This window comes from Branchiostoma floridae, chromosome 2 (genome assembly GCF_000003815.2).
Source record: "Branchiostoma floridae strain S238N-H82 chromosome 2, Bfl_VNyyK, whole genome shotgun sequence".
NCBI classification, from domain to species: Eukaryota; Metazoa; Chordata; class Leptocardii; order Amphioxiformes; family Branchiostomatidae; genus Branchiostoma; species Branchiostoma floridae.
In genome coordinates this window covers 17158365-17174603 of record NC_049980.1, presented here as the reverse complement: position 1 = coordinate 17174603, position 16239 = coordinate 17158365, and the positions used below count along the sequence as shown (strand labels likewise).

General features: G+C 40.2%; 3 protein-coding genes across 4 annotated transcripts in view; 1 reads left to right on the top strand and 2 right to left on the bottom strand.

Annotated features, from left to right (window-relative positions):
* Positions 1-3326, top strand: part of LOC118409515 (chondroitin sulfate synthase 1-like) — a 31539-nt gene extending 28213 nt beyond the window's left edge. The window contains exon 3 of the mRNA XM_035810584.1: positions 486-3326. Coding sequence (XP_035666477.1) covers positions 486-1619 — 1134 coding nt within the window. The 3' untranslated portion in view covers positions 1620-3326. The remainder of the gene's footprint in view (positions 1-485) is intronic.
* Positions 3327-3554: 228 nt separating this feature from the next.
* On the bottom strand, positions 3555-11676 carry LOC118409516 (lysosomal acid glucosylceramidase-like). Of its 2 annotated transcripts, XM_035810585.1 has the most exons (13): positions 11554-11676; positions 11090-11191; positions 9387-9486; positions 8701-8904; positions 8274-8426; positions 7872-8005; positions 7483-7655; positions 7243-7358; positions 6813-6934; positions 6385-6609; positions 5783-5946; positions 4220-4336; positions 3555-3895 (listed from the first exon to the last, which is right to left on the bottom strand). In XM_035810585.1, the coding sequence occupies exons 2-13, from the start codon at positions 11099-11101 to the stop codon at positions 3796-3798; spliced, it is 1620 nt and encodes a 539-aa protein (XP_035666478.1). In that variant the 5' UTR covers positions 11102-11191; positions 11554-11676; the 3' UTR covers positions 3555-3795. The 2 variants fall into 2 exon arrangements, with proteins under 2 accessions (XP_035666478.1, XP_035666479.1); XM_035810586.1 differs by lacking the exon at positions 11554-11676 and having other exon boundaries at positions 9387-9568.
* A 302-nt stretch (positions 11677-11978) lies between these two features.
* On the bottom strand, positions 11979-16176 carry LOC118409517 (lysosomal acid glucosylceramidase-like). The gene is made up of 9 exons (XM_035810587.1): positions 16037-16176; positions 15171-15368; positions 14732-14881; positions 14444-14577; positions 13753-13925; positions 13128-13243; positions 12873-12994; positions 12266-12487; positions 11979-12146 (listed from the first exon to the last, which is right to left on the bottom strand). Exons 1-9 carry the CDS (start codon positions 16116-16118, stop codon positions 11979-11981), a joined length of 1365 nt encoding a protein of 454 aa, XP_035666480.1. The 5' UTR covers positions 16119-16176.
* Positions 16177-16239: the final 63 nt, after the last annotated feature.

Here is a 16239-nt window from a genome sequence, read left to right as displayed (position 1 = left end):
GACTTCGACTAAGAAACATCAAGGTCCTATTCCGTGCTTCATACTTATTACGTCCATAACAGAAACATGTTAATACTTGGTGCGTTTGTCAGCCTGCCTGTCGGTCTTGTAGGTGTGTCTGTGTGTGAATGTGCCTGTGTATTAGAGTAGACCATCCGGTAACTTATCGTCACCATATCTTTTTGACTTTGGCCACATGTTATCTCACAATCCATACCTGTTTAGTAAGATTCACATGACACAGAAATATTAGGCAACTTTAGATACAACGATATATCTAACACCATGAAAAGAATCATATAGGATATAAGCACAACGTCACACACCAAAGAAGACAAAACAACCAACATATACCAGACCGACGTCACAGACTATGTTACCTACGGTCACTTGTTTTTTTTAAAGCTGTCTATCAAAGTTTTCTATGATCATCTCAGATACTTTATTTTGGGATGTGGATTTACCGAGTGCTTCTTTCCTTCTAGATGATGGAGATGATAAATCGTCACTCACGAACTCGAGGTCGTATCATCGATTACAAGGACATCCAGTACGGTTACTGGCGGGTGAACCCCATGTACGGTGCAGAGTACGTGCTGGACTTGCTGCTGTTGTACCGCAAACACAAGGGGAAGAAGATTAATGTTCCTGTGAGGAGACATGCCTACTTACAGCAGGCCTTCAGCCACATCCAGTTCATGGAGGAGGAGACAATCATGAAGGGCAGAAGCAGCCAACCTGACAGGGCTGCACTGGGGAATGTGCAAAAGCGCCATCTAGTGGATAAGAGCAGAACTGCTGATCTCAGTAGTATTGACACTGAAACCGTGCACTTCATTATCCCCCTTGTAGGGAGGCTGCAGACCCTCAAACAGTTTCTGGAAAATTATGAAAGAACTTGCTTGAGAACAAATGAGAAGGTAAAACTCTTGATAGTTCTGTTCAAGAGTAGACACAAACAACAAGACCAAAGTTCAGAAATCCAGAAACTAGTGGGACAGTATCAGGACATGTATCCCACAGCCCACCTAAGAATACTATTTGTAGCTGGAGAGTTTTCCCGTGGACTGGGATTGGAACTCGGTGTTTCCCAGTTCACTAACACCTCACTCCTATTCTTCTGTGATGTAGATCTGGTATTCCAGCAGTCTTTACTACAGCGTATACGAGCTAAGACAATACTTGGTCAACAGGCCTACTATCCTATAGTCTTCAGCCAATACGATCCTAGTGTTGTTCATCGGAACTCCTCCGTTTCCATCAGGAACAATTTCCTGCTCACCAAAGACACTGGGTACTGGCGATTCTACGGTTTCGGCACTGTATCTCTGTATGCTGCCGATTTCATTCGAGTGGGGCAGTTTGACACGTCCATCCAGGGTTGGGGAATGGAAGACGTGGATCTCTTTGACAAGTTTGTACGCAGTGACATAAAAACTTTCCGTGTGAAAGACCCCGGGGTGGTCCATGTGTTCCATTCAGTGGCTTGCGACACACACCTGGAAGAAAAGCAATATCAGATGTGCCTGGGCACGAAGGCAGGCACGTACGGCAGTGCTGCCACACTATCCAAACTCTGGTTAGACAGACATCCACAGAGACCTGATGACAGTCGGTAGCATCGGCTGTTAACTGTACACACAGCTCAGTTCCCTGTAGCAGCAACCTCAGGAGCCAAAATAGCAATGTACATGGCATATCCATGTCCACCAGAATTCTTACAAATAAGTTCACTACCTACTTTCATCTCTACATTGGAGCTGTGGCTTTGGGTTGACAACAGCTCCACACACCTATACAATACTCATGTAACAAATATACTCACACCTCCAGATGACTATTTTGTAGTACAGCAATATTACTGGAGCTGGATCTGGACTTTTTCCTCCGGACATTTGAGCAAACCAACTGACTTTTGCAATTGTTTGTTCTTACCATTGACTCTAATATCTGCCATGTGATTTATACTTGCCATGTAGTTTCTATAGAGAAAAGGAGCCAGCTGATGGCCAGAATTCTCTGTTGCCAAAAAAGGTGTGCCAGTGTACCATCCAGATAACACTATGACAAGTGGAAAACCTCACAGGTCAATATGCTTTTACTTTGTGGGATGATGATGAATTCTAGCATTTGCTGTCCACCTCTTGCTTTTATGTTGGTAGCAAACCAATAATTATATCCAAATAAGATTCTTAATGCAAGTCTACAGCTGATTTTGTAGTGTTCATTGACTACCGTTGTTTGTTGAATGCATCACGAGTAGTTTAAAGTAGTTAGTGAGTAGTTAAGATACATCAATGTCATCATACTCGAACAGACATCCACCCCAGTGTCCAAAAGCAAAACGTCAGGCATAGTTTATAACACGACAGCTACCTCATAAACTGGTCCACATGTCCAGTGGTCAAAGTACAGTTTAAGGTTGGTTAATATTTACTACTTAAAAATAATAACCGGTATCCAGACATTTAGAAGGTTAAATGTTAGATGACAGATGTCTAGTTGGCAGAGGAATGTTGCAAAGTTGGGTTTGGTTCAGGATATATATATATATAAAACATGTGACAGTTTCTTTTAAAGGCAAACAAATGCTGACAACATTTACAAAACATTGTTAGGCCTAGTTGTTTTAGTCTGTTACAAAGAGTCTGTATAGGAAGACATTGGCGATAATCGATAGTAAAATTGTCTCCCTAACATGAACCATTGCTTACTTGTCAGCAAATTAACTCAGCAGTTGCCTTCTCACATCAGTAGTAAGTAACTGCTGCTGTGGGGAACTGTGCTGTTGATTTTGGATGTAATTTATTGCTGCATTATGTGTACAGTAGATTGTAAATTTGACAATTTTTGAGTTTTTTTGGTGATTCCATATCGAATTAATCATTTTAATTGTATGATAAAAGTGGTACATGTAAGTAGAAGTTGGAAGGAACTGCTGAGAATTTCAACCAATTGCAATGACAGGCAGTGACTGTATCAGCTGGGTTTTTTTACATGTATTTCACTGTTGTTTGTATCCATTTGCATTTAGACTATAGTTTGTGCCATTGATTCGTGGTGGACAAGTCATGTTTTTGACCTTGCATTGTCATCATTGCTTGGATAATGAATGTTGAAAATAGCGATAGAGGCTGTTGTACTTGGAATTTGAGTCGCATAGTCTAAATCAGAATAAGTACCAGAAGCAGATGGTGAAGAATTGCACATTGCTGGATATTAGTGTTATGATTATGATACAGTAAGGTAGAATAAGGGATGGGGAGAATGGATATATAATATTGATGAGACCAACTGTTTACACTCTCAATAAAACTTTTTAAAGACTTGTGTAGCATTGTCTTCAATCTTATAGTATTCAGATCACCTTCAGACCAAATATACTTTAAAATTTTCTATTCTCATTTTCCTCTTTTTTTTTGTATCACTGCACTGCCCTATGTTATAACAGATCACAAGTGTGCCTTTGCTACTAAAACGTTTAATGTTAAAAAAGAATTTTGGTGTCTACAATGTTTCGAACAACTTGTCCAAAGATGAACCTCACCACACAGTATTGTAGCAATACATTTATTGAACTTGAGATGCATTTTTAAGCTTGGTTATTACACGATTAATGTTTTATTTGAAACAAGTTGGCTCCTACTTGGTCCATGTGCCATACATTTGTATATCCTTGCTATCATTAAAGAATATGCTCCATGCTAAATAACAAGGGGGAGTGCCTCCAATGATACTAAGCACCCCACTTCTCTTGCACATGTGGCCCATTCTCTTGGCCATCTTGTTTGAATGTCATGGCCACCATTGCACAGTAGTGATGCCTTCCTCGAACTGTCGGAAGTTGATGAACCCAACATCAGGGTCGTGGAGGTGAACATCATAAAACTCACCGCTGTGAGAAAAGATAAGAGGTGACAGAAATGCTTTTAGAATTGAACTACATGTAGGTAACAGTTCTTTTACTTGACAAACTACAACATAGCCTGATATAACCTATTATAGCTCCATGGTGTATTCTGTCCAGTGCGGAGAGGACAGAAGCGACTAAGAAGCTAAAATCGGTTTGGATATCAGTCTAACTGTAACACAGGGATATCAACTTCACTATATTGTGCTGGTCAGTCATTATTACCTACATTGCTGGTTTTGGTTGATTGAAATTTTCTAATTTGAATTGGTATCTGGCCAGTTTACTTGTTAGATAAGCAATACTCACTACATAATGGCTACCATTGACCCATCTGGTAAGCTGAAAGCCATCATCCATCGGTCTTCATCATCCTCATATGGCCCTTTTACCTCCACACGAACAGAGCCTTCTGGAAGGAACTTGCTGACGAGAACAAAGGCGAAGAAAACAGCATCACGCATGCACAATGTTCCAAACCTTCCCTCTTGTGATCACTCAAAGTAGGTAGCTACTTCGAGCTTCAAAGTCCAAATAAAGTTCTTTTCTATTATCTTGACTAGTGCACAATGCAGGCCATAACTTTTTTTTTTTTTTTTATTCAAACATTTAAGCAGAAGTACAGAGTGACAAAAAGGGGCGCACTCAAGTGCAAGACTTATTTTGACGCTACCCCTTACATAAAAAAGCATACATATTTTACAGAGAGAAAACAAGTACAAATGAAAAGCAAAGGAAAATCACATCAGACAGAAAATAATACATTGTACTTAATATAACAAGAAAGGATAAGCCCAAGTCCAGTTTCCCACCCACTGATGAAAAAATTGGACACATTACAAAAAATGCCAGGACAACTGTGTTTTAAAAACGCTTAGTTGTAGTGATGAAGTTTTGGGTTGTTAATAGAATATTGGAGTTGACAACAGATGAATGTAAAGGACTACCACGGAGTAAAATGGAAACTTTAGCGTTGTCCGATAGTGATGAGAGGTTGAGGGTGTGTCCTAAGAGCCTGGAGAGTTTGCCGAGGAGGGTTGAGCGTTGGGCATTGTACATAGGGCAGTGGAGTAAATAATGTAGTACTGTTTCGCGTTGGCACCCGCAGTTACATGCTGGGCTGTTTAGCAATCCTCGAGTAAAGAGACTGTGGTTTAAACTACAGGTGCCAATACGAAGGCGTAATAGGTGAACACAGGAAAGGCGAGGGCCATGACTAAGATAGTTGAGCTTAACAGGTCGTATGGTTTTTAGGAGAACAGTTCGAAATTGACAGTAGTTTAAAGAGCGAGTTGACAAATCAAGCTTGTTCCAGTGGTGCGTCGAGTACGGAACAAAGGACCTGGCAAAACGATTAGTTGAATAATTTAGAGGTTTTAAGTTCATCCTATTACGCAATTCATATGAACATGATGAGAGGATAGGTGTGGGTGCTAGTAGAGACAGGTAGTTTCGGGTTTGACCATTTACAATTTTATAGAACAAACATAATCTATGAAGGTGTCTTCTGTCTGACAGTGTTTCCCAACCAAGTTCATTCCTAGTTGCCAAGTAAGAAGACCCCTTGATGGCGCCTGTTACAACAAGGGCACAGTGATATTGTATGCATTCAATTTCCTCGGCTGTTGTACCGTGCCAGATGACGTCGCCGTACTCAAGACAGGGGCGTATGTATGATTTATATAAAGTTTCGAGGATATAACGAGGTAGTTTGAATTTTAGGCCGCTAAAGAGGTCAATACTTTTGGATACCTTACTTATAATGTAATTGTAAGTCATAACTTCCAACACAATGCTAGTTACTTCCAACACAATGTTCATTATCTTCCCACACAAGTGCAGATTTTGCTATAATATCTTCAGGGTACAAACCTGAAGTGCCCCATGATGTAGTACATCGGCTGTTTGTAGAACTCGTCCTTCTTGCTGTCCACAATGATGGCGGCATCCACTTCATTGTTAGCCCAGTTGGGTCCCCCTGTCATGTTCAAGGCCAGGTTCCAGTCTGTCCAGCCGACCACCCAGTGTTTCAAGTTCTTTGAACAGCATTACAGAACACAGAACCGATGGGTAAGATTCCTCATTAATATGCCATCAACATATCTGACGGGAATTTTCTTGATTAAGACCATGATGAGAAAATTTTCTTTATTCTCGTGTACTGTTTGCAACTTTGAACTGCAACAAAACTGTCAAAGGAGCTTACACGCATGATCTCAGAATAAAGTTACTAGAAGTTTTAATGCACTAAAAACAGTAGCTGGGGGCAGAGGATATCTGATTTAAGGGTTAAGAGAGCATTGGTTTACGCTTGGACAAAGAAAACCTGAAAATCAAATTTTGTCATCATTAAGAGGAAACTTTTACTTTGGCAGTAGTGACACGAAGGGAGGTCCGTAAGGTCAATATTTGCATAGAAAAACCATAAGACTTTTGCGTGGCTGCTTGAAACTTTGGGGATGGGATAACCTTACCTGATGAATATCTGTGCTGTACTCTACCGCCCGGTTCCAGTTGCCCAGCAGAACCTTCTCCTCCCACGGAAAAAAGCCTTGGCAGGCCTCAGTGGACAGCACAAAGTAGTCTGGCAGGTCATCATGGGTGAAGGACAGCACATTAGCAGGAACAAACTGGTCCAGGTACCAGTGGACAGCTATACCATCCACATACTTTGCCGCCATTGTGCCATTGTTCAGGACCTGTTGATATCATACCCCTTCAAAAATTACTTTCAGTCCAACGTGTCTTGCTGCATCATGCACACATTACCTATTAATAAATTGCCATTACTTGCTATGACCTTGCTTATCTTATTTAATGAATGCCACACTACAATAGTTACTTATTATTTAGAAAGAGGAAACCTAAACTGAACTGTAACATTTAGAAAGAGGGAACCTACCGAAGTAGCCCAGCCTGGCAGCCAGAGCCGGCTGTCATCTAGGATCATGAGGCTGATGTTACCGTAGCCAGCCTTGTCCAGGGCAGGACCCAGGTCACTGGAGATCCAGTCTCGCTGGGACTCTGAAGGAAATGGAGGAAACAGATTAACTGAAAATACAGTGTGTCAATTTAAGAATTATCTTTAGGCATTCCTATGTACGTGTCTCGTGTTGTTTGACTTGTGGATTTCAGTTTAGGGTATGCCTACATTGTAAGGGTTCTGCAGGATTATGAATGATGTGTAAGTGGTTTAGCTGTTCAATGTTATTCCAGTTCAGTGTTGCTGCAATGCAATGCAACGTGTGCTTTATTTCGTGTTTTGGCTAAAAGCAACAAGTCACTTGTCTTAGTCACAGGAGTGATTTCGATGCACTTAAGTGATGCCTTACCTGCTGTCCATCCCATGGACTGGAATGGGAAGTGAGTGATTTCTCCATCTGTCGGTTCATTCTGTGCTGTCAGACCCCAGAAGTCCACACCCTGTTTCTTGTACTCATCTAGAAACCTAGAGGAGGTATGGCAAAGTACGGTTCACATGAGCATGTGGTGACCTGGAACAGTGAGTATATTCCAGTTAGCATTGTAATACCATCAAAGTGACAGGCACATACTCACTTGAAAATACTCACTTGACAAAGTAGTTGGCCCAGGCCTTGTGGTAGGGGTCTCCAGCCTTCCCCTTCAGGGTACCTTTACCTGTGTCATTGTTGTTGGTCTTCATCCAGGCAGGAGCTGTCCACGGACTTCCGAAGAGATTGATCTTCCTCTCACTCATCTGCATGGCGCTCTTGATAACTGGAATCTGTACAACAGAAGAAGTCAACAAAAAGGAAGGCAACAACTGCATCTAATGGCAGCAATGGAATATATTACATGTACCGCTCTTAGACAGCCAGGTACATTGTTCATTCACCACAGTAGTAAAAACTAACATTATTTGTTGGGGAAACAATAGCATCAATTGAGAGAACATGTGTTTTAATACTCTTGGGGACAACAGTAACATGATTTTGCACACCTTGTATTTCATATCCTCTTCAGCCAGAGCAAACTTGGTGAGTTCTAAATCGTCTGGTGTGTCGTCATACGTGTACTCCCTGGTGGAGAAATCGCAGCCTCCCATTGGCACCCTGCCAAGTGTGTACTCGATACCTGAATAATGATTAATGTATATATGTGATATATATATATATATATATATATATATACATATATATATACATTGCATATACCTTATGGCATCATTATCAGACTATTGCATTGACAAACCAGCATCATGTTAGAAGAAATGTAGTGAGAACTGCATATGAACGTGGTCACTTGCTATCATATTTAATGGCAAATGCATCTTAGCAAGACGATCATCAGGCCGTTAATCTAAGGTGTGCCTGATGCCTGACAGGATATGCTGCTCACACACCTTCAGTCGGACTGAAGTAAGCAGAGATGAGGTTCTTCTGTGCGCCCTCAGATAGACTCAAGATGTTCATAGTCGCAGCATCAGTGAAGGCACCGCCAAATCCCTTGATCTTCTGGTATGTTATGTTCTTCATCACGGTCCAAACGTCGTAGTCTGTGTAGAAGTAACATTAACATAGCTGTCATGATAGCAGGCAGATTGAAAAACCATATGGTCATCTAATCTAAGTGGAAATGTACATGAGTTATTATTTTAGAACATTTTCCACCTTTAAGTTAGCTTTTCGACTAAATTGTCTCTGAGAGAACCAAATTCATTATACTCCTTTGTAATACTGAGCCACAACATTCACTGACTCACTGCTCCGAATGAGTGATAAAAGCTATGATAGAACTCCTTGGTAAAAGGAACAAAGAACGCAGCTCACCACCAGAGTCGTTAGACTTGGCAGTGAAGTTGAGGACAATCTTCTCAAACCTCTTGCCACTTGGGGTGGACACGTACATGGCAGCCTGGCCTTTAGGTAGTTTGGTATTGGGCTCCATGGTGTCGCAGTAGGTGGCATTACAGACACACACAAAACCACCATGTTGGAAATCTTTGGCTATGCATGGCTTCCGCTCTGCAGTTGCTGAAAAGTGAACAATGAATCTAAATACAATGTATTTAACTCCAGACTACATTTGCACTGAAAGATAAGCATGTATAGTTTTTATGAATGATGTGGAAGAACAGTCTTTGTAAAATTTTTATACCACAAATTTTACATCGACTGACTAGGGATTTTCTTTTGGAAAACAAACATATTGAGACCACACACTGACACTGTTTTCTACTTTGGGCAACATTTAAATCATTCTTTATCCACTCTGCCATACAAAGGCACAGAAATGATGCCAAGATTTAATGACAAAGGTTTATTTACACCAGCCCAGTGTCCCTGATCTCTGGTTTAATCATGTAAACAGAACTTTGATCCCAAGAACCTTAACACTAATGGAGACTTCAATGGTTGAAATGTTGTTAACTTTCGAGATGGCCATGCATTTCCAACACATGTAATGCTGGAAAGATAAACATTACCAGCCATTTGGGGGTAAGATAAATTCTCACCTGGCTGCAGGTGCTGAACCAGGCATACAGCCACCGCAGCACACAGCACAAGGACACGCCCACTCCCCACCATCATGCTGCTTACCCTGGAACTGTTACACTACAGGAGCAGGTGAAACAGGTCCTAACTCAAGACTGGGCCTGATGATTTTATCCAGTTTTTACTGTTCAGATAGGCATCTCTGTGTCAAGGACAAAATATTCATTATTGCTTACATAGCTTTGATGATTAAGAACATGGCATAATGTTTGACACAGAAAAGCAGGTTTTGGTATGATCTTGGTAAACTTTAAAGGCTATTTCAGGTCATGGGGTAAAGGATGGTCATAAGACTCACCTGCTATGTAGTAAACACGAAGGCAAAGGGCAACTTTTTACTACCAGGGTAGTAAAAAACATCTTTTGCATGTAACTATTGTATTGTGGTTTCCTGATGTGTGGGTCAAGTCCATTCCCCAATGCAGAGATGATCACGGTCATAGAACTCCCTAGATTACAGATGAGCTAGCATTATTTGGCACAAACCAACCAGTGCACAGTGCCTAGACGTCAATGTCCAATATGGCAGGCATGTAGGCTGACAAAGTTGTTTTTTACAAGAAAATTATGGTTTCTATCTGTTTCCGCCATGATCGTCCTCTATTGACATATCCATGTACATGTCCTACCAATCTCATATTTGGTACTATATACACAAGTTTGGCCGCAGAAAGGACTTGAAATCAATGAGGTTTTATCAAGTGGTGAAACGTTGTGGTATAAATGTATATTCATAGGTGTCAGTCATGCCTATTAATGCTTTATTTACCACAAGTTTTACCTTTGGACAAAACAAAGGCATCTTTTCTGATTGGCTGACAGTGACAGCTGGGTAGTGGTGACGCCCCCAATAGGGGAAAGGGCAGGTAGGAACCAAGCAGAGGTCTAGGACAAGGGATTGCTTAGGAAAAGGTCGAGTCATGTTGAAAAGTGTTGAAACACAACTAACAAGAGACCAGAATACATTCAAATAGTAATTTTTGCTGAAAATTTGATAAACTGACCATCTGATCAAGGTTTACATTATCTCTTTCTCATCAAAACATATTCACAGCTTGGAAGCTTTGAGCAAGGTTTTTCAATGACACACAATAAAAATACAATAAGGCAAGTTAAGGCATGTATTGTCATCCACCTTCATCAGGAGTCGAGATAATCTTATAAAAAATATAACATGATTCTCGGGTAATGCTCATTTAACAAGATATACTTAAATGATTCACAGTATTGATGACCAAAGTCGACTGTCCTTATCCATTATATCCGTTCAATGTACAGTATGTTAGGTTACACTTAATACAAAATACTTAATAAAAAATAAGAACAGCAGCACACTTACTATAAAACCTTACAATCAATACTAGGAGCAGCATTGATTTTTCACTCCCTGTGTTTCATTTTATGATAAGGATGTGGATAATTAATTCATTTTTCTTGACTAATAAATAGCAAAGTCTTGAATGTCTTGGTCTCTATGAGACAGCTTTTACCTCTTCATATCATAGTGTCCTACTTGCAAAATATTTGGCACGAAATGTAATTATCCTGTACACATTCTCACAAATAATGGGATGTCCCACAACGTTTCATCTTTGTGCATATGAAACTCGCTGTTGGCAAGGACACTGACTGAAAGCCCAATTCAAAGTACAAGCAGCATTACCCAGTCCACCATACCGCAGTCATGATGGAATGACTGGGTGACGTCAGATTCATATAGCCAACCTCTGGGTCATGAAGGGAGACATCAATGTCTTTATCAGACCTATTGATAAAAAGATAAACAACTGGTGAGGAAAGTATGATTTTACATCAGAGGCTAACCTCATGTATGGTTAGTTTTCCCTCTGCAAAATGGGTTGTGGTGATGCTTCTTGTTGGTTTATGTTCTCTCATAGGAGTTTCCAGGGTGATTTCTAAGAGGCTACTATCTTGTGCCTTTGTACATTGGACCTGTTGGCCCTTAGTGTAAGTTGCAGGGAAAGAACAGAAAGTTTCAATTTTCAAAACTACTAAACAATTTTGCTGAATCATGTACGTCATTAAGAAACACATAATTTATTTCTTATGTCACAGTGGTAGATCTATGAAACTCCAATGAAACAAAGTTTGATTGTTTGAACCCACCTGTTAAATATGACTGCCACAACACTTTTCTCAAGCGTTAGGAATGCAACAACATCCAGGTTCCCAGGGTTGGACGACTCTGGTTTGACATCAATTCTAAAGGAGCCCGCTGGGATGAATTTGCTGCAGGGGAAGAAAATAGGAGGTCAGGACGACTTAGTCCTTCACCAACTTAGCTAAGTCAACTCAGCCCAACACCCTGGCCAGGTTAGGGTGTTGGGATGAATTGGTAAAGAGCCGTAGCATCCGATATCCCGAATTAAATCATTGCGGTTTACACTGCATTTTGATCCATGGTTGTGTCAACTTGTTCAAACCTCAAAACATAAAAGCTAAATTACCACTACCACATGATAGTTATACAACAAGTCATGCTTTTCTAAAAAAAAAGATAAAAAAGCATTTGTTGCAATAAAATGTTAAGCCTACCTGAAATGTCCTAGGTGGTAGTACATGGGTTGCTTGTAGAATTCATCTTTGCCTGAGTTTACAATGATGGGAGCATCCACAAAGTTGTTGGCCCAGTTTGGCCCACCAGTGCCATTTAGGGCCAAATTCCAGTCCACCCAGCCTACAACCCAGTTCTTCAGATTCTGTTTGGACAAAAAGAAACATGAAAAGATAAGAGAGATCGAAAGCAAAGACCAACCAATTTCATAGAAACATTCAACAGCAAGGGTATCCCTATACTGTATTTAGAAGCAACTCTTACCTGGATGATGTCGTGTGTGTAGTCCTCTCCCCTGTCCCAACTCCCCAGGAGGACATGTCTGCCCCAGGGGAAGGACCCACTACAGGCCTCTGTGGCCAAGATGAAGTAGTCAGGGTGGCGCTCATGGGTAGCACTGAGAGTCAGTGGTGGGACAAGGGAGTTCAGGTACCAGTGAACTCCCACACCTTTCACATACTTGGCAGCTGTGGCATTCTGTAATACCTAATGGGAAACACATACATGTAGTCTTTTTTAGTATTTCAATTGTCACGGCTGATTTGACTATGTGTGTGCCTCAACTGGCTTACAAAACATGCAATATTTCACACAATACATGAAGTGGAGGCTTATCATGACGAAAAATGTTTCAAAATGAATACAGTTAAAACTTTCCAAGAGGGCAGACAAATCTGGTAAATGTGGCCGAGCGATCCCTATAGACAGAGTTCTTAATGCTTGGGACAGTAAAAAAATGAGGGCTCATCAAAAAGTGGTCCCAATGGCCAGGTTGTTCTAACTTATACAGGTTTGACTGTACGACAAACTCAATTGTTATAATGATAACATTCCCTACAGAATGTACATAAGCAGCTGTAAGTTTGCTTACAGTGTCAGCCCAGGCAGGTAGCCAGATCCTGTTATCATCCAGCATCATGAGACTGACGTCCCCATGTCCTCTCTCCTCTAGTGTGGGCCCCAGGTCTGCTGCTATCCAGTCACGCTGGCTTTCTGGGAAGGACAGCATGTTTACTTTTAAGGCTTTAAACAAGTATACCAAACTGAGACAAACTACTCTATGGAATACAATACTGATTTCATACAAGCTGTTTTAAGCAAATATGAGTCCAAATTAATGTGGTACCTGCAGTCCAGCCCATACAGTTGAAGGAAAACTTTGTGATCATGCCATCTGCTGGTTCATTCTGAGCTGTCAGGCCCCAGAACTCCAAACCTTGCTTCTTGTATTCCTCCAGAAATCTGGAATTAGAAGGATGCAGCAAATGCACATAAGCTGAGAAAGAAAACTTTTTGTTATCCTTAGTAGAAACCTAAAAGAACTCAGAAGAAACCGACATGGGAGTATTATGTAACAACTTCAGAAATCCTTTTGATGTATCACAGAATTTGATATAATTTAGGTTAAACATTGTGTCATTGTTTGCAGTAGGGCATAGAACCAGTTTCTAACAGATCTCTTCAGTGTCATGGTTGAAAGATAGTGGATGCTATCTCAAAGAGTCAAACATCTGATTGTTTCCAGTTGCTTGAGTAACTGATCTTTGGCATATAACCTTCATCAATGTATTGTGTCAGACAGCTTTCTGAGTTGAAATTGATATACCCACTGATCCTTGGGCTATAAGCCCAGTTGGATGACAGAAAAGTTGTTGATGTTTTAGGTACAAGTGTTGTAAATCTATAGGATTATTGTCTGTCTGAAGGGATGTAGGAAGGGTTGCTGGGAAAAGCTACAAAAGAAGTCCTACTTTGCAAAGTACAGTGCCCATGCCCTGTGGTACTTGTCTCCAGCCTGGCCAATCAGAGTCCCCTTTCCAGTGAGGCTGTCATCAGTTTTCATCCAAGCAGGTGCACTCCATGGGCTCCCAAATAAAGAAATGTTCCTGGAACTCATGGATAGGGCACGCTTGATGACTGGAATCTGAAATTAAAAAAAAAATATATACTGTGCTTTAGAATAAGACCATGGTATAACTTTCTAATCAAAATATCAGATTTGTTATCAGCAACTATTCTGAGCATTGAGTCTCTTTGCAATTACATATAACAGTAAATCTGAAAGATGGTTGAAGAAGCTTTGAAAGATAAACAGTTAGAATTAGAAACTAAATCTTTAAAAAGATTATATATTTCCCTGCCTTTTTTATGGATAGATCAAGGTTGTCTCCAGCTTTAAAGTTGTTTCTGTCCAGCTCATTGTTTCGCAGACCATGTTGATAATTCTTATTTTTAATCTCTCATTTTAGGCTTACAAAAATTTTCATCAATTTGTATTTTGGGAAATTTTTGTCCATCCCCGCAAGCAAATTTCTGTCCCAGAACGGAGGGACGAGTCCTGCCGACAGCCCTGGATTAGATGAAATGCAGGGATATTCGGATTGTGGAGAACAATGATCAACATATACTGTAGGCATTATTGCCATTAGCTTTTGCCTGTACCTTGTACTCCAGGTCTTCCTCAGTCAGAGCAAACTTGTCCATCTGGAAATCCTGAGGTGTGTCAGCATAGGTATACTCTCTAGTGGAAAAGTCACATCCTGCCATGGGAACTCTTCCAATGGTGTACTCAATTCCTGTGGGAACATTGACACCCCACAAGACTTAAAATAATACTTATAAGTACTTCTACTGCAACATGATATTTGTTCCCATTGATTATATATTTAAGGACTGTATATCATTATCTTTGTTTTATCAATGAAATAATTCACGCCCTCTGATACTAACCTTCTTTGGGACTGAAGTAAGCAGCAATAAGCTTGTCTTGTGTCAGTTTGGACAGGCTCATGATGTTGATAGTGGCAGCATCAGTGAAGGCACCACCAAAGCCTTTTATCTTCTGGTATGACACATTCCTGTTGACCACCCAGATGTTTTCTACAGGCAGTTGTTGATAATTTGATTACATTTATAGACCTAATTTAGACAAGGCATTTGACTAAATCTGTGGCACTCAAACTTGACATAAATCAAACATCTATAAAAAGTTAGAGTAGAAGAAACCACAAGCTGGTGGTGTCCTGGACCTTGTCTAAACCAGAATATGTCACAACAAGACAAGACACTTGTTTCATTATTGTAAAGAATACACACTCTATGACAGGAGAAGTTTGTTTTTCTGTTTTTCAACAAGTGAATAATTAAATAATTAAAGTTATCAACTTACTTGTTTGAGGCACTGTCTTTGTAAATGTTAGTATTTTCTTACTGAACCTCTCCTTTGCTTTAGAAGATCTGTACAGGTTAAACTGAGGAAGTTGTACCCTGGTGTTAGGCTCAATACCATCACAGTACGTGGAATTGCAGACGCATACAAACGACTGGCCAGGAAATGGCTTCTCTACACATTCATTGGCACCATGGACTGAAAGGAAAGGGGGCAACATGATAAGGTAGAAATCATGAATAGAACTGACAGCCAAGCATATCTTATATTACAAGGGTTATGGTAAATCTGCAAGCATTAGATAATTGATATAACATATGAATTGTATTCTCAAACCAGAAATGATGTTGGAAATCAACAAAACAAATTTGTATCAATCCAGCCCAGGTTGAAATATTTGAAAAGACACTGTGGCATGTGTATAGAGAATGTGAAGCTTGGATGTCTTTCCATCTCAGTATCTGACCTAATTATCTGTATCTGGCGTTAATTATTGCCAGGGCAGATTACCGATATGTTACGTCATGAGACGATAAAATTATAATCACGATGGATAATCTATATGATAATTTATATAATTTGGTATTTCCTTTCTTGTACCGATCCCGCTCTTGAACGATCTAGTTGGACACATCCATTCTACAGCTACACACCATTCGTTACATCTAGGATCATTTAAAGTTCCTTGGTTACATGATATATGTAGTTGACACAAGGTGCACAACGGAACTGCAAACATGAGCGCGTTCGAACGGGATGTCATAAATTCGACACGGAAATGCGGAGTAGTGGCAACGGGTGGTGAGATACTCAAACATACATCATGTGCGTCTGCATATCGCTAACAAATGAATGAGTTTTCTTACCATCTAGAGCAAGATGTGAGAACATAAAAGCCAAATAAACAAAGAACAGGTATGTTGACAATTTTCCCTCGCGTAGCGCCATCTTGAGATGTCAAAGGTCACAGGATGGACTTTTGTATATAATTTTTGAAGGGTATATTTCACAAAGACTGAAAAATACTGGATCATTCAATCACTGTTTTCTTTTATAATTAATTTAATAT